Source organism: Schistocerca serialis, chromosome 1 (genome assembly GCF_023864345.2).
Source record: "Schistocerca serialis cubense isolate TAMUIC-IGC-003099 chromosome 1, iqSchSeri2.2, whole genome shotgun sequence".
NCBI lineage: Eukaryota > Metazoa > Arthropoda > Insecta > Orthoptera > Acrididae > Schistocerca > Schistocerca serialis.
Genome location: NC_064638.1, coordinates 529,323,962 through 529,348,680, shown reverse-complemented (window position 1 = coordinate 529,348,680; position 24,719 = coordinate 529,323,962). Strand labels below are relative to the sequence as shown.

The 24,719-nt window shown below is 42.6% G+C and overlaps 1 protein-coding gene and 1 long non-coding RNA gene across 2 annotated transcripts in view; one reads left to right on the top strand and one right to left on the bottom strand.

Moving 5' to 3' along the window:
* The window catches only part of LOC126411337 (uncharacterized), a 1,112,707-nt gene that overhangs the window by 1,050,780 nt on the left and 37,208 nt on the right, over positions 1–24,719 (top strand). Inside the window, exons 4-5 of the mRNA XM_050081360.1 lie at positions 13,523–13,946; positions 14,199–14,338. Of these exons, the coding sequence (XP_049937317.1) occupies positions 13,523–13,946; positions 14,199–14,338 (564 nt within the window). The remainder of the gene's footprint in view (positions 1–13,522; positions 13,947–14,198; positions 14,339–24,719) is intronic.
* On the bottom strand, positions 16,481–17,140 carry LOC126474935 (uncharacterized). The gene is made up of 3 exons (XR_007586608.1): positions 17,045–17,140; positions 16,780–16,886; positions 16,481–16,603 (listed from the first exon to the last, which is right to left on the bottom strand). It is a non-coding gene; the product is annotated as an uncharacterized LOC126474935 (long non-coding RNA).

Sequence of the window (24,719 nt, the reverse complement as noted above, 5' to 3'; positions counted from 1 at the left end):
GTTACAAATGTGTAGAAACAAAATCCTATTGATATAACATTGTCCAAAAAATTTTCGTCGGCATTGTAATACATTCACGCATTTACATACATTTCATAACTCTTAAAGTACGATTCTTGGTTTCCAACAACCTTTTTCACAAACCAGAGTCCCTAACCATTACTCATTATTCCTTACCTTATTACACATATATATATTCGTCGACACTTCTTCAATATTTCATCATAACAGATAAGTAGCATAATCAAATAACTCATATAGTATCAGCTTATTGATCATAAACATACCTCAGCAGCATAATACACATCGTCGTCGTAATAATAACATCATAATACCTCAGTTAAATCTCAAAAACGTCGTAGCTTTCTGCAATAATTTCAGAACCTAAAAAAATTCTCTGCTCGTTTCAGTAGTGTCATGTACCTCAAACGTACTTTAAAAATCATGATCTCATACCAAATACATCATTCAAAGCTCTCATAGTATCACAATGGTTCTGAAAAAATATGAACAGTTCTCACAGTACAGACAAAATACAATTTCATAAGTGTGAAGTTATCCACCTGTGTAATTACGTAAACATTTGTCACTGATGTAGTAAAAAAAATGTTTGTCTCTCAGTTAAATGATCAGATAGCTGTGTAATTTATGTGTTAGAGAAATATGGTACCGATGTGTAAAGTTGTATAAGCAAATACCATATTAGCTAGGGCTCCTTGTGCTTGCCAAACACATGGTAATTATACCCTCAGGTGTTACAGATTACAGCAATGGAATGAAATGTATCATGAAAAACTTTCTTTGTAATTCAAAAATCTTAAGAAAATAAATGTTTTAAGTACAAAATTAATCACTCAAATACGTGTACCGTAGCGCTAAATGTGCGTCTTGTTGCAACATAATCTGTGTGGAAGTGTCGTAGTTATCATCCTCCGAAAGCTAAGTTCTGCAGAAGTCAATGTACTTACCTCATAATACACAAAAGTGAAATGCTTTGCGTATAAATGTCTTAGTTATTACGCTTATTGCCGTGATGAGGAAAGTACTGTGCTGTAACGTATTGTTGTGCTACGGAAAAGGCAGTCTCATTGTAGCTATACCACAAAAGTTACTAATAAAACATGTTTTGCTTTCCAGAAGAATTCAGAAAAACTGTGCACATATAAAACAGATACACCGCAAAAGCAACAATGTAAATTATGTCACACATTAGTAGTGTTGTAATATGTAAAGTGAAAAGTTTTATGGCAATGACAAAGTTAAAAAGCAGATTATCTTTCAATAAACGGTTTTACATGTGAAATGTCGTGTAAACCTTCACTCTTCCTAGTACGCAGAGTTTCAACTTCAAAGCAATTATCATGTGGTATACGTCGGTAAGGAATGCTAAAATTTTTCTCAAGGTTAGCGTCTATGTTATTTTTCCCTGAGCCAGCCGGCGCACGTGGCTGCCTGCGGTGCGAGTCATTGTCTGTCTTTTTGTTGGCGTGCGTCGTTATTGGGATTAGGAGACCTAACTTCTACAAATTCACCTTGACAAGAAGGTCCTGCCCCGTTTGAAGCTCGCCAGCTCTGATGGAATTCAGGTGCCGTTTCGTCTGTAGTTTACATAGTTTCTTGTTTGTCGGTCATGTGGTGGAGAATTTCTCCCTGAATTATCACTGCATGGTGGACCGTTGCGTCTGAAGTTATTCTGTCTCCCGTGATAATAATACACTCCTGGAAATTGAAATAAGAACACCGTGAATTCATTGTCCCAGGAAGGGGAAACTTTATTGACACATTCCTGGGGTCAGATACATCACATGATCACACTGACAGAACCACAGGCACATAGACACAGGCAACAGAGCATGCACAATGTCGGCACTAGTACAGTGTATATCAACCTTTCGCAGCAATGCAGGCTGCTATTCTCCCATGGAGACGATCGTAGAGATGCTGGGTGTAGTCCTGTGGAATGGCTTGCCATGCCATTTCCACCTGGCGCCTCAGTTGGACCAGCGTTCGTGCTGGACGTGCAGACCGCGTGAGACGACGCTTCATCCAGTCCCAAACATGCTCAATGGGGGACAGATCCGGAGATCTTGCTGGCCAGGGTAGTTGACTTACACCTTCTAGAGCACGTTGGGTGGCACGGGATACATGCGGACGTGCATTGTCCTGTTGGAACAGCAAGTTCCCTTGCCGGTCTAGGAATGGTAGAACGATGGGTTCGATGACGGTTTGGATGTACCGTGCACTATTCAGTGTCCCCTCGACGATCACCAGTGGTGTACGGCCAGTGTAGGAGATCGCTCCCCACACCATGATGCCGGGTGTTGGCCCTGTGTGCCTCGGTCGTATGCAGTCCTGATTGTGGCGCTCACCTACACGGCGCCAAACACGCATACGACCATCATTGGCACCAAGGCAGAAGCGACTCTCATCGCTGAAGACGACACGACTCCATTCGTCCCTCCATTCACACCTGTCGCGACACCACTGGAGGCGGGCTGCACGATGTTGGGGCGTGAGCGGAAGACGGCCTAACGGTGTGCGGGACCGTAGCCCAGCTTCATGGAGACAGTTGCGAATGGTCCTCGCCGATACCCCAGGAGCAACAGTGTCCCTAATTTGCTGGGAAGTGGCGGTGCGGTCCCCTACGGCACTGCGTAGGATCCTACGGTCTTGGCGTGCATCCGTACGTCGCTGCGGTCCGGTCCCAGGTCGACGGGCACGTGCACCTTCCGCTGACCACTGGCGACAACATCGATGTACTGTGGAGACCTCACGCCCCACGTGTTGAGCAATTCGGCGGTACGTCCACTCGGCCTCCCGTATGCCCACTATACGCCCTCGCTCAAAGTCCGTCAACTGCACATACGGTTCACGTCCACGCTGTCGCGGCATGCTACCAGTGTTAAAGACTGCGATGGAGCTCCGTATGCCACGGCAAACTGGCTGACACTGACGGCGGCGGTGCACAAATGCTGCGCAGCTAGCGCCATTCGACGGCCAACACCGCGGTTCCTGGTGTGTCCGCTGTGCCGTGCGTGTGATTATTGCTTGTACAGCCCTCTCGCAGTGTCCGGAGCAAGTATGGTGGGTCTGACACACTGGTGTCAATGTGTTCTTTTTTCCATTTCCAGCAGTGTAGTTCTGGTTGCCTATTGTCTGTTTCTATGATTGTCTGTGTCATATTCATTACTACGTAAATGCGAACTTTCTTTGTAACTATTACTCTGCCAGTGGTTGTCATATGGGAGGTGTCTGTTTTGTTCACGATTTGCGTTGTAAGAATAGCCTTGTCGTGTCCAGTTATTATTTATTTCATCGCGGAATTGCGACGGATGTGACCTGTAATTGTTGTGCTCCTGTTTTCGAGTTCCGCGATTCTCAGTGTCAATTTTTAATTCTTGTAAGAGTCCCTGAAAAGCTTCAATGTCGTCTTTGCAACGTCCTGCCAAAATAATATGTCGTAAATGTTCAGGTAATTTGATTAAGCAAATGCGGATGAGTTCTGAGGGGCTGTATGGGTTTGACAGGTACTGATTCTTGTGCAACATGTCTTCAAAATATTTCACAAGACTGGAAAATTCAGATTGTTCGAAATGTTTCATCATTATGATGCTATGTTTTACTCGGTCTTCTGTAGCTTGAGACCAATATGCTAAGAGGAAGGCATGGTAAAATTCTCCTTCACTGTGACAATCGTGAATACCGATCGCATTCTTACAGCTGGTTCATTCTCTAAATAGCCACACACAAATTCTAATCTGTGCTCTAATAACCAGTTGGGAGGAAAACAATGAGAGAATTGATGGAGCCACGCTTGTTGATGAATGTCGTTGCCAGAATTCTTAAATGTTTTAAATTTACGTGTAGTAATGAACAGCTTGTAGTCAAAATCATCATGTCGACGAGCCGCATATCGGTCATTGTTACGCCGTTTCTGCAGTTCCATTTCAAAATTCGGTGCGCCTTGCCAATTTCTTTCACAATTTCCGAAATGCGCTGTGTTATTATTTTGTGGCTGTTCCGTATTTCTATGTCCCTCTTCCCGTATTGGGGCGCGAGTGTCCTCTGAAATACGTAATTCTTGTATTACCGGTGTCAGCTGATCTTGTACTTCCCGGATTTCTCTTTGGTGTTGCGTATTAATTTGATTCTGATTTTGTTTGAATTTCCTAATTTGTCCGCACTCTTATGTGTCATTAAAGGCTACCGGTTTTGTGTCATTCAGATTATCATCTACCTTCGTAGATAAATTATTTAGCGGATCCGAAAGTTCAACTACTTTATCTGATAATGAACTAATTTCCTCCATGTGTCTTTCTGAACCAATTTTCAGAGTATCTACTGTGTCCTTTAAGTTTTCCTGAGTTTTTGCAAGTTGCGTAACCGAATCGTTAGATGCAACTGAGTCAATTTTAGCTTGCAAGGTCTCATGATTTTCATGAACAATAGTTTGCAGTTCTTTTATGGCTGCTTCGTGATTCTGTAATGCATTTTCATGACGCCAAAAAATAGGTTGGAAATGCTCACAAATTTGTGTTTTTACGTCATTACAGACTTTTTGACATTTCGATTCGATTTTATGTAACTCAGTAGTTAAATTTTCACGTGTTTGTTCAAGCGTGGTGTGAAGATTTTGTTCCATTGCGTCTAACTGTTACTGTGTTTGTCTCTGGTGTTGTTCCATTGTGTCTAACTTTTGAAGATTTTGTCCCATTTGTTTCTGATTTTGTTCAAGCGTTGTGTCTAACTTTTGTAGCCTTTGTCCCATTTGTTGCATTAACTGTAATAACAATGCACTGGTGTCTGAAACATGTTCCTCAGTGCTTTTCGGCAGTAAAGTTGCACCAGCAACATTCACATTTTGACAAGCAGAAAATGTATCTTGACTTATTTGAGAAAATGGTGAGGGCCCAAAACCTGAATCTACAGTATTTGCAAGATTGTGTCCTGTCATTTCGGATTCCTGAGGCGAACTGTTGCTGACCGATCGATCGATAATGCTTCCCTGTTCACTAATTGTTTTACTGCCTACACCATTATTTGCTGCCCGCTCCATTTCCCTATGCACAATTACCAAATTACTACTTTGAACATTAGTTAATTCATTACTCGGTGGCGCTAACACACTGCTTTCGTCTTCACTGTCATTTCTCAGTTTACGTTGGAGTCTAGTATTACGTTTTTCACACGCCATTATTGTCACAAGATTTCACACGACAACACAGAAAAACACAATTTGAAGAGCAACAATAAGAGAACACATTAACATAGCACTGAAAATAATATCTAGTTAATTGCAAGCGCAGCTGCGAAATACTTGGTGCAAATCTACATGCATGCCACAATAACAATGAAAGACTGCAACTACAAAGGAGATTCTCTCTACAATTAAGCGTTAGCAATAAACAATAGCTACACTAATTACACAAACTACAAGAAAAAAATCAGAAGATTCCAGTGAGGTATCCTCGGCTAAGGGTCAACATATGAAACGTCCCCTTAGAACAATTATACATGACTGTGCTTAAACTGACACACAATATTTTTAGCGCAACGCAATCTGACTTTCAAAAATCGCTACAAAAGAATGGCCCTGACTAACATTAACCTATACCTTTCACAAATCACTTACCTCACAAAAATCTTCGTTACTCGAAGTACTGCAATACAGCAAGCGCCACTACTGCCAGCTAAATAAAAGATTCAAACTACGGAGGGCACTAACTACTGATAGGCATAGTTAGCAAATGAAAGATTTTAATAGAGAACAAACAATGTATTTACCTTAATAGTGTTGAAAAATCAGAATATACACAGCAGTTCATGACATCCAGTCTTACAAATTTCAAAACTCCGCCATTTCTCTCCCCACATCCACCACTGCTGCCGGCTCACCTCCAACTGCTCAACGCTATGCGCTGTTCACGTCCATCTGCCCAACACTACAATGGCAGACAACAATGCAAACTAACCATAGACTGCACACAGCACAACCAGTGATTTTCATACAGAGCGCTACGTGGCGTTCCCAATAAAAAAACCTAAACAGCCTACTTACACTGTTTCTTGTTCTTTGGACATGGAAACTGGACAATTGCAGAAATTTTATCACTGTCAGGTAGAATGCCTTCTCTTTTTAATTATATGGCCTAAGAACTTCAAGTCTGATACTTCAAATTTGCATTTACTTAATTTAAGGGTCATACCGCCTTGTCTGAATTTATTGGCTAATTTGTACAAAGTATCAAGGTGTCCCTCCCAAGTTTTGCTGGTTATTAATGTATCATCCACGTAAATAATTAGTTTAGATAGTAGTTCACATCCAATCACATGATCCAAAGCTCAAATAAACTCAGCTACAGACACATTCAGTCCAAACGGAACAACACAATAATGAAAACATTTACCATTATATAAAAAGGCTGTGTACTGCCTTGAATCCTGTGCTAATGTGATGTGATGAAAACCTGAGATCAAATCCAGGCTAGAAAAATATTTTGTGTCATTGAATTTGTACAGGAGTTCCTCCATGGATTCAGGATGATCTGTTTCTCTTTCTATAAATTTATTCAGGTGACGTGAATCCAATACCAGCCTAACACCACCATCCTTTTTTGAAATACAGGCCATCGGGCCGTTATATGTACTGTGACTTCTCTCTTCTCCATTTTTGCATTTTCTGGAGTTCCCTCTCCACTACTTTCCTTTTACAGATGGGTACCCCATAAGGCTTAATGAAAAAGGGTTCGTGTGGCTTTAACTTCAAATGACATTCATAATCTTTGACCCTACCAGGTTGATCACAAAAAATGTTACAGTTCTCCCAGAGAAAATTTTCTAATTCTTGCTTTTCAGACTCAGTCAAGTCATTTGCTTATTTTACCTTTCTGATATGATTAGGGAGTAACTATCATCAACCAAATTCTGGTTATTGTGATCCCTATTTTCCTCTTCCTCCATGTAATGGCTACACTCTGGATAAACTATTTCCCTAATATGGTTACTACTGCTTGTACTTGAATTTAACTGGATTACTACTTTTCCTTGAATACTGGTCTTTGATTCAGTTAACAGTAATTCTGAATTTTGCCATTCAAAACTCACCTTTGCTTTAACTATCCAGTCCATCCCTAAAATCATTTGCTCATTGAGGTCTGGAATAAGTAAACAACCATGTTCAAAATTAATGTCGCCAACAGAAAATGTAATTAAAGCTTGTTTATTTATTAACTTACTAAACTTGCCAGTGGCACCTTTAATCCGTACACCTGTGATTGGAAATTCGATGTAACTTTCAGTGTCTTTTATCCTGTTCCTCAACTTGTCTGAGATACTGCTAATGAGACTGCCAGTGTCAATCAAACCAAGTCCTGACCAATTGTTAATGCTTATTTCTACATAAAGACTACCTAAGGTAATGTTTGGGTCACTATTCACATTCTCTGCCAACAAGTTACTTTCTAATTCAGTTGTATCGATGTTGTTACATACTTCTTCACTACAGGTTTCAATGTCAGAATCAACATAAGATTGAGTGTCATTATGACTGGAATCAAATACACATGAAACAGATACCTTACGTTCACTAGACTTAAAATTATCTTTCATGGATGGATCTGATTTGATGACTTCACTTTCCTTATTATTTTCTATACAAACTTCATTTTCACTGATAATAAATTCCAAAATCTTCTCACCTATCAACTTAGCTTGTTCCTTCTTATTAGTAGATTAACTTAAGATTTCTTTTATACAAATTGGTACCAATACATTGTTTGCACTCTTAATATCTTCACATGAACCAATTTCGCATTCAGAGTTACTTTCAGCTGCAACACCATTATCAATAACTTCAACATAAATAATGCCATCTAATTCCTCTTGTGTACATATGTCATCAAATACATCATCCTTCACAACAGTATCTTTATCAAAATCATCATCAAAGAAATCTGTGGGTGATGCCTCTGCATGCACATCTGCCTTAACTACTAAGTGTTCAATATCTGAAGTTATACTACTGAAATCACTACCTGTTTCATTATCTGAGTCAGGTGTTATTTCCTCATTTTGACTATCAATTTCTACTAATGTAGATACCTCATTATCCTTACCTTCATCAGAAAACAAGCTAGTGATACCATACATATCATAAGTTCTGTCTACATCAGGTGTTAATGTGTCAACAATTAATGCTAAGTCATGTTCATTAAGTTCAAACTGTGGTCCTGCTTCAGTACGTGCATTATTCAATTCACTCAACATGTGATCCCAAAAGTTTTGCTTATAACTAGTATCATCTAAGTAGTAGTCCCTATTTACATTACATTTATGATTTCTTTTACGTTTCTGTCTCTTTAACCTCCTATTTGCCTGGTTTGTGCCATGACTATTCACCTCAAACTGACAGGCTCCCAACAAGGTGGTTACCTGTTTCCCTGGTTGGAATTTCTGTTGTGAAGCTGGTTACTCTTTCTCTGTTCTTGACGGTTTTTGTGTCTCTTTAACAACTGTTTTGGTTACCACGCCAGTTATTACTGCTGTGTCCATTATATTGTTGTGACCCCCATTGCTATTGTGAGTGTTTCTGAGGTTTTGATTGTACTGTCTGTCATCATTCTGCCATGTACGGTCAATTTTGTCTACATAACGTAACAATTCGTCAACGCTGTCATCTGGTCCATATACAAGTCCCCACTGAAAACGGTGTGGTAGGCGCCGTTTCAGTGCGTCCAATGGTTTGCTCAAATGTGACAATGTCCCTAATTGTTTTTCACAAAATTCTCGCATGCTAATTGCAAGTCCTGTGCGATATTTGCTACCGTTAAGAAATTCAGATTTTATTCTCGCCTGTTTGTTTTCCGACCAAAACTTTGCCAAGAATTGGCGTTCAAAATCGGCAAAAGACGTAGTATTTGTATCAATGTTTTGGTTCGCCCATGTAAGGGCTGCACCATGCAAAAAACGTTTAGCAAATTTAACTTTAGCGGACTCTGGCATGTTAGGTTGGAAACTGTCTTTGCACTGATGCACAAAGTCAACCGAATGAGATTTCGCATCACCTGGGTAACATTTTAAACTAACGTTGTTACAATTATGCACAAACATCTGGTTTGAATCAAAATTGGGCATTATATTATTTTTCAATTTTGAAACTTCAGAGCTGACTGTTTGCATTTCTATTGTTACACTTCCTACTTTCTCATCAATACGAGATATCTTATCAGAAACTACTTCAGAATTTAATTTCAATCTTTCCCCTACCAATTCTTTTTCTGAAACAATGAGTTCCTGCAACATTTTTAACTCGTCTTTTCGGTTCACTAATTCATTTAAAACGACTACTTCCGTGTTTTTGACACGTTCGTTAACTAATTCAATGCTTTTGTTTGTTTCTTTAAATTCGGAGATTGTGAAAGCCTCCAAACAGTCAACTTTGGTTTCTACCCTTTCTATGTCACATGTAACAATTTGTACTTTGTTATTTGTTGCACTGATTTCTTCTCTCAATGATTTCAAATTTTGGTCCAGCTTTTCTGTTACCTCTTTAATGTTGCTATCTAATTGGTTATTTTGAGTTACCAGTTGTTCTAATTTATTATTCAACAATTGAGATATCTGATCAATTAAATTCGGTTGCTGATTTGCTCCCGAAAAACCGTGAAAAGGCGAACAACTACTGCTCGCGGAATTTGCTTCACTGTTTAAGTGTACATTTGGAGTTGAAGCATGAAATTGATGGCCTGACCGCGTGGTCATGCCTATTTGATTTAACTGAGTTTCGCTCATTTTGATCAAAGTGGCTAGACACTAAACAAAACACTTTCCTGCCTATCAGGTGAAATTGTCACACGCACACAATGAAACAAGAATAGAAAATTGTAGGACACAATTAAAAGGGGTATTTATCTGATTCATTCGCGATGTCATTTCAGAATATTATTTTTGCTCCTGGCGACGTCCGTGGCGCAGTCTACAACGTACAAGATTATGGTTCCTGCCTCTTGTACATGGAATTCTTGCGAGTCGTCCTCTGCACAGACTTCCACTTGATCCCAGCTCCTCCACCACATTGAGATGTTTGTATTTTCCCACCTCTGCATTGCAAATGTTTTGACTTTTGAGTGAAATGCCCAGTCGATGTGCTGTTGTTTTCACGTCAATTCTACCAACAGTGAAAGTTGTTTAGTTATCAGGGTGTTGTAAAATTCCTGGATTCGTCTCGTCGCTGTGCAGCCTATGAAAAGGATTGCGGAAGACTCCAAAATAAACTCCAAAGTACAGTGCAGTTTTAACACCAATATATTTCCAGGACTCTGGTGTCCGAGCCCGGTGAACTGTACCGGTTACATCACATGTACCCAAAGTTGACATCAGACGACACAGAGTTCACAACAATCAACAAACGAGTGAGCCTACAATACATTCGCTCGCAACCCTAGCCAAAAAACGAGTGTCCCAAGGCGCCTGCGTGACCTCTATTTATACTTTTGTTAACAATTACAGACAATGAAAATTACAATTTTATGTAAAATTACAATTAAAAGTTAAACCAAATATGAGATACACATTGCTAAAAATTTACAATCACAGTGCTGAACAAGGTGAACCTATTTTCAACTTAGTTACGAGTTAATATAACATTTTCTGACTAATTATGTTACAGGTAACAATTACATTTCTAAATTTGTTTATAACAAATCAACTAGTGCCTGAATTTTAGTACTAACATATATTGGAGATTCAATTAACATGCTTTATTTATATGTTCTATTTAATTTGCTGTAGTAATTTTATAATGATAGGTTTACTGGTACATCCTGACCATGTGCTACATTTCTTTCGATTAGTTACAGTATTAATTTCACATTTATATTGTGTTTTTCGCATAAGAACAATGTTAATCAGCAAAGCATCATTTTCGAATTATATGTATACTGAAATAGTGGTTATTTTTGTATGTAATTTGGAAACAGGTCACTTTACAATCAGGCAATTAGGACTGTTGTTTATCTTTAATGCTCTCTGAGGGGTTCTGATCGGTAGCAATGAGATACGGTAATATTTCAGACTCCTGGAGTGTTGAAACGTGTGGAAACTCTCATCTGAGGTGAACGATGCATCACAGTGAAACACCTCTCTGCCGAACTGGACATTTGACAAGTCTGCACAGCCGAGAGCAGCTCAGAAAACTTCAATGCACTGTTCTTCTTTGTCCGTCATTCAGCCTTTATCTTGCGCCTTCTAACTTCCACCTTGTGTCCCAATGAAGAATGAATGGACTCTGCGGGAAGAAATACGTGGGTGATGTGGAGGTTATTGAGGCAGCAAGACGTTGGATCCGACGTCGACCAGTAGAGTGGTACCACGTGGGCATACACATTCACCCAGTAAGGTCGCGAAGATGATCGCATTGAACGGAAATTACGTTGAAAAACAAGGTTTTGTGGCCAGAAGAAATGGTTCAAATGGCTGTAAGCACTAAAGGAGTTAACATCTGAGGTCATCAATCCCCTAGAACTTAGAACTACTTAAACCTAACTAGCCTAAGGACATGACACAAATCCATGCCCGAGGCAGGATTCGAACCTGCGACCGTAGCGGTAACGCGGTTCCACACTGAAGAGCCTAGAACCGCTCGGCCACACTGGCCGGCGTCGCCAGAAGAGTAGTGTATAATGTGGTATATTGGAACCCTGAATAAAACCAACCTGCTTTCAGAAAAAAAAGGTTTGCATAACATATTGGATGCCCCTTGTATACATCTACATCTGCATACATACTCCGCAATCCACCATACGGTGCGTGGCGGAGGGTACCTCGTACTACAACTAGCATCTTCTCTCCCTGTTCCACTCCCAAACAGAACGCGTGATAATCAAACCTGCCAATAACAAATCTAGCAGCCCGCCTCTGAATTGCTTCTATGTCCTCCCTCAATCCGACCTGATAGGGATCCCAAACGCTCGAGCAGTACTCAAGAATATGTCGTATTAGTGTTTTATAAGTGGTCTCCTTTACAGATGAACCACATCTTCCCAAAATTCTAGCAATGAACCCAAGACGACTATTCGCCTTCCCCACAACTGGCATTACATGCTTGTCGCACTTCATATCGTTCTGCAATGTTACGCCCAAATATTTAATCGACGCGACTGTCTCAAGCGCTACACTACTAATGGAGTATTCAAACATTACAGGATTCTTTTTCCTATTCATCTGCATTAATTTACATGTATCTATATTTAGAGTTAGCTGCCATTCTTTACACCAATCACAAATCCTGTACAAGTCATCTTGTGTCCTCCTACAGTCACTCAACGACGACACCTTCTCGTACACCACAGCATCATCAGCAAACAGCCGGACACTGCTATCCACCCTATCGAAAAGATCATTTATGTAGATAGAGAACAACAGCGGACCTATCACACTTCCGTGGGACACTCCAGATGATACCCTCACCTCCGATGAACACTCTCCATCGAGGACAACGTACTGGATTCTATTACTTAAGAAGTCTTCGAGCCACTCACATACTTGGGAACCAATCGCATATGCTCGTACCTTAGTTAGGAGTCTGAAGTGGCGCACCGAGTCAAACGCTTTCCAGAAGTCAAGGAATACGGCATCCGTCTGATACCCTTCATTCATGGTTCGCAAGACATCATGTGAAAAAAGGGCAAGTTGTGTTTTGCAGGAGCGATGCTTTCTAAAGCCGTGCTGATGCATGGACAGCAACTTCTCTGTCTCAAGGAAATTGATTATATTCGAACTGAGAATATGTTCGAGAATCCTGCAACAAACCGATGTCAAGGATATTGGTCTGTAATTCTGAGGATCCGTCCTTCTACCCTTCTTACACATAGGCGCCACCTGTGCTTTTTTCCAGTCGCTCGGGACTTTACGTAGGGCAAGAGATTCGCGAGCTAAGTAAGGAGCCACAGCAGTAGAGTACTCTCTGTAAAACCGAATAGGAATCCCATCAGGACCTGGCGATTTATTTATTTTCAACCCATTCAGCTGCTTCACAACCCCAGGGATGTCTATCACTATATCCTCCATACGGGAATGTGTACGAGACTCAAACGGTGGTATGTTTGTACGATCCTTCTGCGTGAAAGATTTCTCAAATGCTAAATTTCAAATTTCAGCTTTCGTTTTGCTGTCTTCCGTTGCCAGGCCAGACTATCAGTGAGCGACCGGATGGAAGCCTTCGACGCGCTTACTGATTTTACGTAAGACCAGAATTTCTTTGAGTTTTGAGCAAGATCTTTTGCTAAGGTATGACGGTGGTTGTGGTTGAATGTTTCGTTCATCGCTCTTTTTACAGCAGCACGAATCTCTAGTAACTTTTGCCTGTCCTCATTCTCGCGATCTTTCTTGTACATATTAGTGATAATATCATATCCTGACAAGGTCGGCATTTTAGCTGTTCTGCAGAAAAGTGAAAGGTTCGTCGGGAATTGAGGAACTTAGCAGAATTTCTGTATATCAATTGTTCCACTGGTTGTGTCGACAGGATGGCGTTCCGGACGTTGTCGGGCCTTGCGGTAGTGGAGGAGGAGTCGGCAGTAGCAGTAGCAGTACCGACAATAGCAGTGACGAGGAGGGAGGAGACACCGACGACGGAAGAGACGGCGGCGGGGGCGGCAGCGGTGGCAACGACGGCGACGAAGAGGAAGAAGAGGAGGAGGGCGGCGGGCAAGAGGAGGCCGGGGGCTGCGGGGGCGAAGCTGGGGCAGGGGAGGCGCAGCTGAGCGCGGCGCCGCCGCCACGGCCGCAGCCGCAGGCGCAGCCGCCGGAGGACATGGGCCAGAGGCCTTCGCGGCCTCGCATCTCGCTCACCTGGGTTCTGCGGAGCGGCGGCGGCGGCGGCGGCGGGGGTGGCAGGCACGCGGCGCCGGGGGCGGCCGTGGCGGCCACCTGCCCAGAGCGGCCGCCGCGCTCGCCCGTCGCCGCGCACGGCAGTGCCGCCGCCAACCAGCACCACCACCAGCACAACCACCACCACCACCACCACCACCACCAGCAGCAGCAGCCGCCGCCGCCACAGCCGCCAGGGCTGACCACGTCGCCGCCGGCCCCCGACGCCGCCTCTACGCCGCCGACGCCCGCGGCAGCGCCTCTGCCGTACGGCGCGCACGCTCACGGCCACGGCCACTCGCACGCGCACGCGCACGCGGCCGGGCCCGCAGCTCCGGGGCGCGCGCGCTCCGAGCCGTCGCTGATGCAGCACAGGCAGAGGCGGCAGTCGCGCGCCTCGCACAAGCCGCTGCGCTCCCGGCACTCGCGCTTCGGCTACGACATCCAGGACGTCGACGCCTTCCTCACAAAGGTCAGTCTCGTCCTCCTTTACGCGTTCAATTTTCAGAGGGGCCGTCCTGTACTTCACCAAGTAAAACGATTCATCCGATTTCACAAGACAAGGAAACCAACACAAGTACAGGGATAGCGTACCAATTGGGACAAGAAAGGAGGCATGAAGGGCGCCAAAACAGAAATAACAATCATCCATTTATTGCACCATTACACACGCACATCATGATATATGAGACATTATGACAAACAGTGTACATAATGAAGGCCGCACAATTTTACCAACGTAAGAAATTAAAGTAATACTAGCATAAAATTAACTAAAGTGCCTTGAAGGAAATGTTTATGATAAGAACACGACGGGGCCGCAAGGGAGGAGGCAACACAATATTTAACTCAGCTGCACCAAAACAAACAACGGACACCAGGTCGCACCAACAACGGACACGTAAGGCACGCGACTACTCTCTCTGTTGCGGTTCCGCGCGTTCCACCCAATTAATAGCTACCTGAAACATTTTAATACTTGGAACAGTACACCAGTGATCAGCAAATTTAAAAAACAACATGACATAAAAATACAATACTTTAAGAAAATCACATCATATTAGTATGAGCTTAAGGTCTTTCGGTAATTAACAGATTACGGAAGGTAAAGGGGCATGTGCCACTATTAAATCTTGCGTAATTACACTACTAAATTTCTCAGTACCCAAGTTGCAACTAACGCAACAAGAATTAAATCATTTAAGTGATAATGTTACTTTAAAATAATAATAAAATTATTTCATACAAAAGAAGACCAAGAATGGCCCGATCAGTACTCCCCAGTGAAGCAGTTCACACAAATGGTACTCCACGGCTCCAAGCACACACCCCCTACCAAAATGCAACACAACCATAGCGACCCGGCGTACTACCGGAACCACCAGGCAGTAAACCAAAATCGTACTAAGCCAAAGCAAAGACCGACCTTTAAAATAACGAGACCTAGCCCGGGCCGGACAACAGACCAAATGCCGGGAAATCCATAAGAAACCTCAGCCAACTTAATAACAAAATAACAATTTATTAACAATATGCAAAACACAAGACCTCTCAGTCCAAAGGCTTCCGTTTAGTCGCGAAGGTGGCTCCGACCCGCCTGCTGAGGTGCCAAGCGTCGTACGGAGTGCCGAATCAAGCTTAACCTTCGTTAACGGAAAGCGGAAGCACCACAAGACAAAATAAACTCCAATCTAACTGCCCAAGGCAAACTCTAAGGAGTGTCACTCGAAGACTATGCACTTGAAGATCAAACATAAAGCACCCAGACTAACGTGCCGCTGAACGACGCACTTCCATCACCAGCGTCTAGTAGAGTACGGAGAGCAGCGTACCCCATCGATATACGTCCATGGGACGGTAAACGAGGATAGAAATCCCAGCGACGGAGAAACAGGAGGACGAAATGACATCCCGCCGCACATAGAAGATATTTCAAACTCAGGCTCGACAAACTACAACAGGCGTGATTTTGCTCCCCTTGCGAATCAAGTCACACGGCACGCCACACCGCTCTCCACACTATTAACTAGTGGTGGGCAGGAAATCGCGTATCTGTTAGAAATCACAGTGACTGAGAAGTCACAGATATCACAGTAGCAACTTTACAGAATCTAACTGCGATTTCAGTCACAGTTAGCAGTCGCAAATAGTATTTCACATTCAAAGACGTGAGCCATCTATTGGTCGAATTTAGCACTGCTTTCTGCGATTTCAGTGACAAGTCGCAACTAAGAGTCGCAAGTAGCAACTAAAAAGCGCGGTTAACAGTGGCATCTGTTGGCCAAAGTTCGTACTACGTCCATCTCTGCGGTGAGCACTTTCATAACAACAGCCTCAAAATGCATGTTGTAGACTTCGGGATATGTTACAGGTCAGTGTCACACCAAGATTGTGGAGAGAGATGGGGGGGGCGGGGGGGGGGGGGGGGGAGCGGCACGTCTGTATCCAACAAGTGTTTACCAATAAATAAGTGGCGGAAAATTACGGGTATAGGACAGCTTAACATGTGGAAAATGAGATTTTTATTATTCACTCAATGTATTTAACATTTATTATTCCTTTAAAATCGCACAACAACTTCAATAAAACAGTTTAATCAGTCGCACACTTATTTCATAATTATTTCACTTTTAAACTGCAAATCCTCTAAGAGCTGTCTTGAATCTTCACGAGTCTCTCTCAACAGCCTTGATGTGGATAGATAAGTACAGCAACCAGTAATCAGTCAGAACTGCGTCTGCAAAAACACAAGGATTATTAAACAATTTTTGCTGTCACTAATTACTAGCAATATAACTGACAGAGTAGATTGCTAATATTTGCTATATCACATTTGCTAATATTTGCTATATCACATTCGAAAGAACGATCTCACTGAAGTAATTAAGTCCATCAAAACGCTTAGAAACTAACCTCTCGTCTGACGAAAACGGTCTAAAGACTGGCAATTTCTTCAGATCTGTTGACAATGATATTTTGAATTATCTCTTTACTGAGTGACTGAAATGTAGTTCAGGTACCTATGAACATAACAATATGTTAGAATTCATTTTCTAAACACGAACTATTACGGTACTGTGCGGCTACTTACATATTAATTACACTATTAATATTTTCACAGTTGTTTCTTTAATACAAAATTAAAGCCAACGGAAGAATAAACGTAAAACATACTTACCAATGACAGGTTTGTTGAGATGCAATTTTCTGTGTGGACAGATGTAACTTTTTCATACGGTGGTACGTCGCAGAAATCGCAGGAGTCACAGAAATCGCAGAAGTCACGGAAATCGCAGAAGTAGCAGAAGTCGCAGAAGTAGCAGAAGTCGCAGAAATCGCGGAAGTATCAGAAATAGCAGTGGCGGAGGGATACGCGACTTAGGTTCCTTAACTGCGACTCTTAACTGCGACAAATCACAGTTAAGAATAACAGATACTGAAAAGTAGCATTCACAGAAATCACTGATATCGGAAAATCGCAGTTTAGCCCATCACTACTATTAACCGTAAAATCACGGTCCGGTCTTCCCATCGGGCCCCACTCGACGTCCAGACGCAAACAACTGTCTTCACGCCAAGCCCCGCCTCCAGCTAAGCCCCGGCCAGCGATCACACACGGAAACAAACGCCTAACGCTTAAGCGCCATCTGAGTGAAAACTCAGCACTAAGATCGATACGGACTTGTAAATAAGCGAGCACCGTAACAATGTCATTCCTTGTTGGGGGGGGGGGGGGGGGGGGGAAAGAAGGCCACCGCATCCGCATCTCTGTCGCCAGATGCCTCGATCTCGCCATTTTTACTCATCGTCTTCCATTCCTCTCCTCTACAACGCTTTAGCCACACTTTCCGTGGTCTTCCTCTTCTTCTCCTACCCTGAGATTGCCATGAAATTACTCTATTTGACCATCTGTCTTCTATATTCTTTTGTTATGTCCAAATCATCCTAGCTGCTTTTCTTCCATTTTATCCGTAATACTACAATGATTCTGTGCTCTTTCTCTTACTTTCTCATTTCTTACGTGGTAAAGTCGGGAAATTCTACAGGCTCTTCTCAAGTGGTCCATTTCTAAAACTTGACTCTCTTTTTATTTCTTTCTGTGATTTGGCAGCAATCACTCCCATACGTTACTACTAGTTCGACGATGGATTTCTTTAAATGAATTTTAACCTTTAAACTCAGTTTTGAGGACCAAAGTACAGGGTCTAACTTTTGGCTAGCCGCACTTTCCTGCTTCATCCGTTGTTGGATGTCTCTGTCACGTCTTCCATCACGTGATAGGATACTACCCAGGTACTTAAATTCTTTACTCACTTTAATAAGAAGTCCGTCAATGTCCATCTTACTTCCCTCTTCTCCGCAACATAGTTACTGCGCCTCCTCAAAATTAAACTTCGAATCCCACTTTTTACAGCCGGCCGGTGTGGCCGAACGGTTCTAGGCGCTTCAGTCTGGAACCGCGCGACCACTACGGTCGCAGGTTCGAATCCTGCCTCGGGCATGGATGCGTGTGATGTCCTTAGGTTAGTTAGGTTTATGTAGTTATAAGTTCTAGGGGACTCATGACCTCAGATGTTAAGTCCCATAGTGCTCAGAGCCATTTGAGCCACTTTTTTCACTCTTCCAACAATTTCCTGAGCAAGTAAGACGTACTCTCTTCCTCGATTGCTGCAACGATCTAATCATCAGCGTAGGAAAGTGTGTACGTACACTGGTTCTCTACTTCAATCCCCATGCCCGTGCACATTGTAAACCACAGATTCAGTGCCTTCTGCACATACATCTTAAAGAATGCGTGAGACAGACAGGATCGCTGCTTCAGTCCATTAGTTATTCTGAACGCATCTCTAGAAATGTCTTTTCCTACTTTAATGACCTTTTCTGCTGACTTGTAGAAGTTTATGATGCTTCTTACATAAAGTTTTGGCAGTTCCCCAGATCACAGCACATCGAACAATAGCTTTAGTGGCACTGTGTCATACGATTTCTCAAGATTTAGGAAGTATAAGATCAAAAAGAATGTCCTCCCCCCTCTCAGGAAAGAGTATTAAAATACTAGTAGCTACCCTGTAACTGCCGAAACATTCACAACGAAGTGCCAGAGTTTGAAGAGCTCCTGAAACGCAGTGAAGTTCATATAATACAGTGGTGCCCAAAATTAAAGCAACAAATGGAAATTTTGCAAGGTTGTGTTTATTTTCCCACAAAATAGTATGAATGGGTGATAGTAAAGTAGAAACAATGTAAAAAATAAAGAACGTAAACAACTGCAAGATGCATAACGGTAGACAAAAATGTTCTTCGTTTTTTTCCAACTTAATTGATTTGCACACACATTCCGACTACTGGTCAATATTCTTATTATGGGTTGTGACCACCTCTGGCAGCAATACAGGCCTGACAACGACAGGGCATGTCGTGAACGATGTCATCAATCTCATGTTCTGGCAATAACGCCCATTCTTCTTGCGGAGCTGTACGCAAGTCTTGGAGAGTGGTTGGTAGATGCTGACGTGATCAGCCCGTCTCCCTAGTGCATCCCAGACATGTTCTGTGGGATTCAATTCGGGAGAGTGATCACGCCACGCCATTGTCCAGCATCTTCTGTTTCCAAGAAAACATCAAGCACCTATCCATCAGTACGACGTCTGGGTCCACAGGTCCAGAGCACCTCGTAACAGCCGCATATGAGGCCCCGAGGTCTCATCAAGATACCTGACAGCACATAAAACCTGCCGATTGAGCTGTACAATTTCATGAAGAGGAGTTCGAGTGGCCAACATAATCCGTGCTCACACCAACAGGCATCTTCCTCGATATAGGTCTCTTTCCACAGTGTCTTGGTCCTGAAATCGTGTTCCACGTTCCCTCCAGATGCAAATCCATCGAGTATCACTCTCCAGAGCAAATCGGGACTCCTTTGTGAAAAGAACGTTCGCCCACTGTTCGACCGTTCAGGTGACATGTCGACGACTGCACTCTAGACGTTCCCTTCTGTGAAGACGTGAAGAGGTAGACATACAGCAGGTCTTTGACAATAAGGGTCACTCTGCCGAAGCCTTCTGTACACCGTTTGCCTCGATACAACACGTCCAGTGGATGCTGCGAGGTCAGATGCCAATTGCCATACAGTACTAAGGTGGTACCGTTATGCCCTTCCAGCCAAATATTAATCCTCTCTTTCTGATGTCACACGCGTACCCCCCCCCCCCCCCCCCCCCCATGAACCATGGACCTTGCCGTTGGTGGGGAAGCTTGCGTGCCTCAGCGATACAGATAGCCGTACCGTAGGTGCAACCACAACGGAGGGGTATCTGTTGAGAGGCCAGACAAACGTGTGGTTCCTGAAGAGGGGCAGCAGCCTTTTCAGTAGTTGAAAGGGCAACAGTCTGGATGATTGACTGATCTGGCCTTGTAACAATAACCAAAACGGCCTTGCCGTGCTGGTACTGCGAACGGCTGAAAGCAAGGGGAAACTACAGCCGTAATTTTTCCCGAGGGCATGCAGCTTTAATGTATGATTAAATGATGATGGCGTCCTCTTGGGTAAAATATTCCGGAGGTAAAATAGTCCCCCATTCGGATCTCCGGGCGGGGACTACTCAAGAGGATGTCGTTATCAGGAGAAAGAAAACTGGCGTTCTACGGATCGGAGCGTGGAATGTCAGATCCCTTAATCGGGCAGGTAGGTTAGAAAATTTAAAAAGGGAAATGGATAGGTTGAAGTTAGATATAGTGGGAATTAGTGAAGTTCGGTGGCAGGAGGAACAAGACTTCTGGTCAGGTGACTACAGGGTTATAAACACAAAATCAAATAGGGGTAATGCAGGAGTAGGTTTAATAATGAATAGGAAAATAGGAATGCGGGTAAGCTACTACAAACAGCATAGTGAACGCATTGTGGCCAAGATAGATACGAAGCCCACACCTACTACAGTAGTACATGTTTATATGCCAACTGGCTCTGCAGATGACGAAGAAATTGAAGAAATGTATGATGAAATAAAAGAAATTATTCAGATTGTGAAGGGAGACGAAAATTTAATAGTCATGGGTGACTGGAATTCCAGTGTAGGAAAAGGGAGAGAAGGAAACATAGTAGGTGAATATGGATTGGGGCTAAGAAATGAAAGAGGAAGCCGCCTGGTAGAATTTTGCACAGAGCACAACATAATCATAGCTAACACTTGGATTAAGAATCATGAAAGAAGGTTGTATACATGGAAGAACCCTGGAGATACTAAAAGGTAACAGATAGATTATATAATGGTAAGATAGAGATTTAGGAACCAGGTTTTAAATTGTAAGACATTTCCAGGGGCAGATGTGGACTCTGACCACAATCTATTGGTTATGACATCTAGATTAAAACTGAAGAAACTGCAAAAAGGTGGGAATTTAAGGAGATGGGACCTGGATAAACTGAAAGAACCAGAGGTTGTACAGAGTTTCAGGGAGAGCATAAGGGAACAATTGACAAGAATGGAGGAAAGAAAAATAGTAGGAGAAGAATGGGTAGCTTTGAGGGATGAAGTAGCGAAGGCAATAGAGGATCAAGTAGGTAAAAAGACGAGGGCTAGTAGAAATCCTTGGGCAACAGAAGAAATATTGAATTTAATTGATGAAAGGAGAAAATATAAAAATGCAGTAAATGAAGCAGGCAAAAAGGAATACAAAGGTCTCAAAAATGAGATCCACAGGAAGTGCAAAATGGCTAAGCAGGGATGGCTGGAGGACAAATGTAAGGATGTAGAGGCCTATCTCACTAGGGGTAAGATAGATACTGCCTACAGGAAACTTAAAGAGACCTTTGGAGATAAGAGAACGACTTGTATGAATATCAAGAGCTCAGATGGAAAACCAGTTCGAAGCAAAAAAGGGAAAGCAGAAAGGTGGAAGGAGTATATAGAGGGTCTATACAAGAGCGATGTACTTGAGGACAATATTATGGAAATGGAAGAGGATGTCGATGACAATGAAATGGAAGATATGATACTGCGTGAAGAGTTTGACAGAGCACTGAAAGACCTGAGTCGAAACAAGGCCCCCGGAGTATACAACATTCCATTGGAACTACTGACGGCCTTGGGAGAGCCAGTCCTGACAAAACTCTACCATCTGGTGAGCGAGATGTATGAAACAGGCGAAATACCCTCAGACTTCAAGAAGAATATAATAATTCCAATCCCAAAGAAAGTAGGTGTTGACAGATGTGAAAATTACCGAACTATCAGTTTAATAAGTCACAGCTGCAAAATACTAACACGAATTCTTTACAGACGAATGGAAAAACTAGTAGAAGCCAACCTCGGGGAAGATCAGTTTGGATTCCGTAGAAACACTGGAACACGTGAGGCAATACTGACCTTACGACTTATCTTAGAAGAAAGATTAAGGAAAGGCAAATCTACGTTTCTAGCATTTGTAGACTTAGAGAAAGCTTTTGACAATGTTGACTGGAATACTCTCTTTCAAATTCTAAAGGTGGCAGGGGTAAAATACAGGGAGCGAAAGGCTATTTACAATTTGTACAGAAACTAGATGGCAGTTATAAGAGTCGAGGGACATGAAAGGGAAGCAGTGGTTGGGAAGGGAGTAAGACAGGGTTGTAGCCTCTCCCCGATGTTGTTTAATCTGTATATTGAGCAAGCAGTAAAGGAAACAAATGAAAAATTCGGAGTAGGTATTAAAATTCATGGAGAAGAAATAAAAACTTTGAGGTTCGCCGATGACATTGTTATTCTGTCAGAGACAGCAAAGGACATGGAAGAGCAGTTGAATGGAATGGACAGTGTCTTGAAAGGAGGATATAAGATGAACATCAACAAAAGCAAAACAAGGACAATGGAATGTAGTCTAATAAAGTCGGGTGATGCTGAGGGAATTAGATTAGGAAATGAGACATTTAAAGTAGTAAAGGAGTTTTGCTATTGGGGAGCAAAATAACTGATGATGGTCGAAGTAGAGAGGATATAAAATGTAGACTGGCAATGTCAAGGAAAGCGTTTCTGAAGAAGAGAAATTTGTTAACATCGAGTATAGATTTAAGTGTCAGGAAGTCGTTTCTGAAAGTATTTGTATGGAGTGTAGCCATGTATGGAAGTGAAACATGGACGATAAATAGTTTGGACAAAAAGAGAATAGAAGCTTTCGAAATGTGGTGCTACAGAATAATGCTGAAGATTAGATGGGTAGATCACATAACTAATGAGGAAGTATTGAATAGGATTGGGGAGAAGAGAAGTTTGTGGCACAACTTGACCAGAAGAAGGGATCGGTTGGTAGGACATGTTCTGAGGCATCAAGGGATCACCAATTTAGTATTGGAGGGCAGCGTGAAGGGTAAAAATCGTAGAGGGAGACCAAGAGATGAATACACTAAGCAGATTCAGAAGGATGTAGGTTGCAGTAGGTACTGGGAGATGAAAAAGCTTGCACAGGATAGAGTAGCATGGAGAGCTGCATCAAACCAGTCTCCGGACTGAAGACCACAACAACAACAACGTGGTCGGAGCTGCCCTGGTCGTCGGCATACAGTTTCGTTCTCTGTAAACTGTCGCCACATCCGAGAAACAACAAAACAATTCACATTAAGCTGTGGGGCCACACCAGTTTGCAACTACCCTGCTCCCATTCTTCCTATGGCACTCCACCGCAGAGTATCTGGTAGGCGGGCTCCCTGTGCCATACCGCACCGTCTTTGACTGAGCACACAGCGATTCTGGATGTGGGACTGCCCGCAAACACTACCCCATTTGTAGGAGCCCTGATGCTATCGTTGGCCTGGTTGCCCGTTAATCGGAATGTCATGCAGAACACGATCGTACCGACATCTGTTGACAATTTGTATGATTATATTGTGAATTAGACAGAGGACGTGGAAATAGTGGTTTGTTGCTTTAATTTTGAAACCAGTGTACTAGGTTCAGAAACCTGGTTGAAACCTAAAATTGATATCAGTGAGATTTTTGGGGAAAATTTAAACATATATCGAAAGGGTAGGCTAATGGGAAACAAAGGCTGTTTATTTGTCGCAGCAGACAGTAAACTCAAATCCACCGAGATAAAAATTGAAGCTGCATGGGAAACTGCTTGAGCAAGCAGGGCGCACGGCTGAGCGTAAAATGGTGACTAGATCCTTCAGTCGCCCACCGCACTTACCTCCTGATGTAATTAAAAACTTTAAAAAAGTTCAGTTCGCTTGTACGGAAGTTGCTGGAACATACTGTTATCATTGATGGAGGCTTCAACCATCCAACAACCAATTGGGAAAATTATAGTTTGACAAGACATCCTTTGAAATATTACTAAATGCCTTCTCTGAAAATAACGTAGAACAGATAGTTCGTTATGTCAGCACATATGCAATGCTGACATTATAGTGGATATTATGTAGCACATTCCACATAGGTTTGTAAAAAATAAAAACAGGTTTGTCACAAAAACAATTCACTTAAAAAGCACATTAACTTTCCACTGATGCTTGTTAGCATAACAAGAATTGCATAACAGTGCTCATTTGTGCACATGTTAACGTTTATATGACGACTAATAATGTGTAACCATGATATATTTAAATTCAATGATAAAATTTTTTTCAGAAAAGTCTTTCCTGCTGTTATCAGCATGAATTTCATCTCTTACCTGCTTCGACCACCACCAGTTACTTAGCCGGCCGGAGTGGCCGTGCGGTTCTAGGCGCTACAGTCTGGAGCCGAGCGACCGCTGCGGTCGCAGGTTCGAATCCTGCCTCGGGCATGGATGTGTGTGATGCCCTTAGGTTAGTTAGGTTTAATTAGTTCTAAGTTCTAGGCGACTGATGACCTCAGAAGTTAAGTCGCATAGTGCTCAGA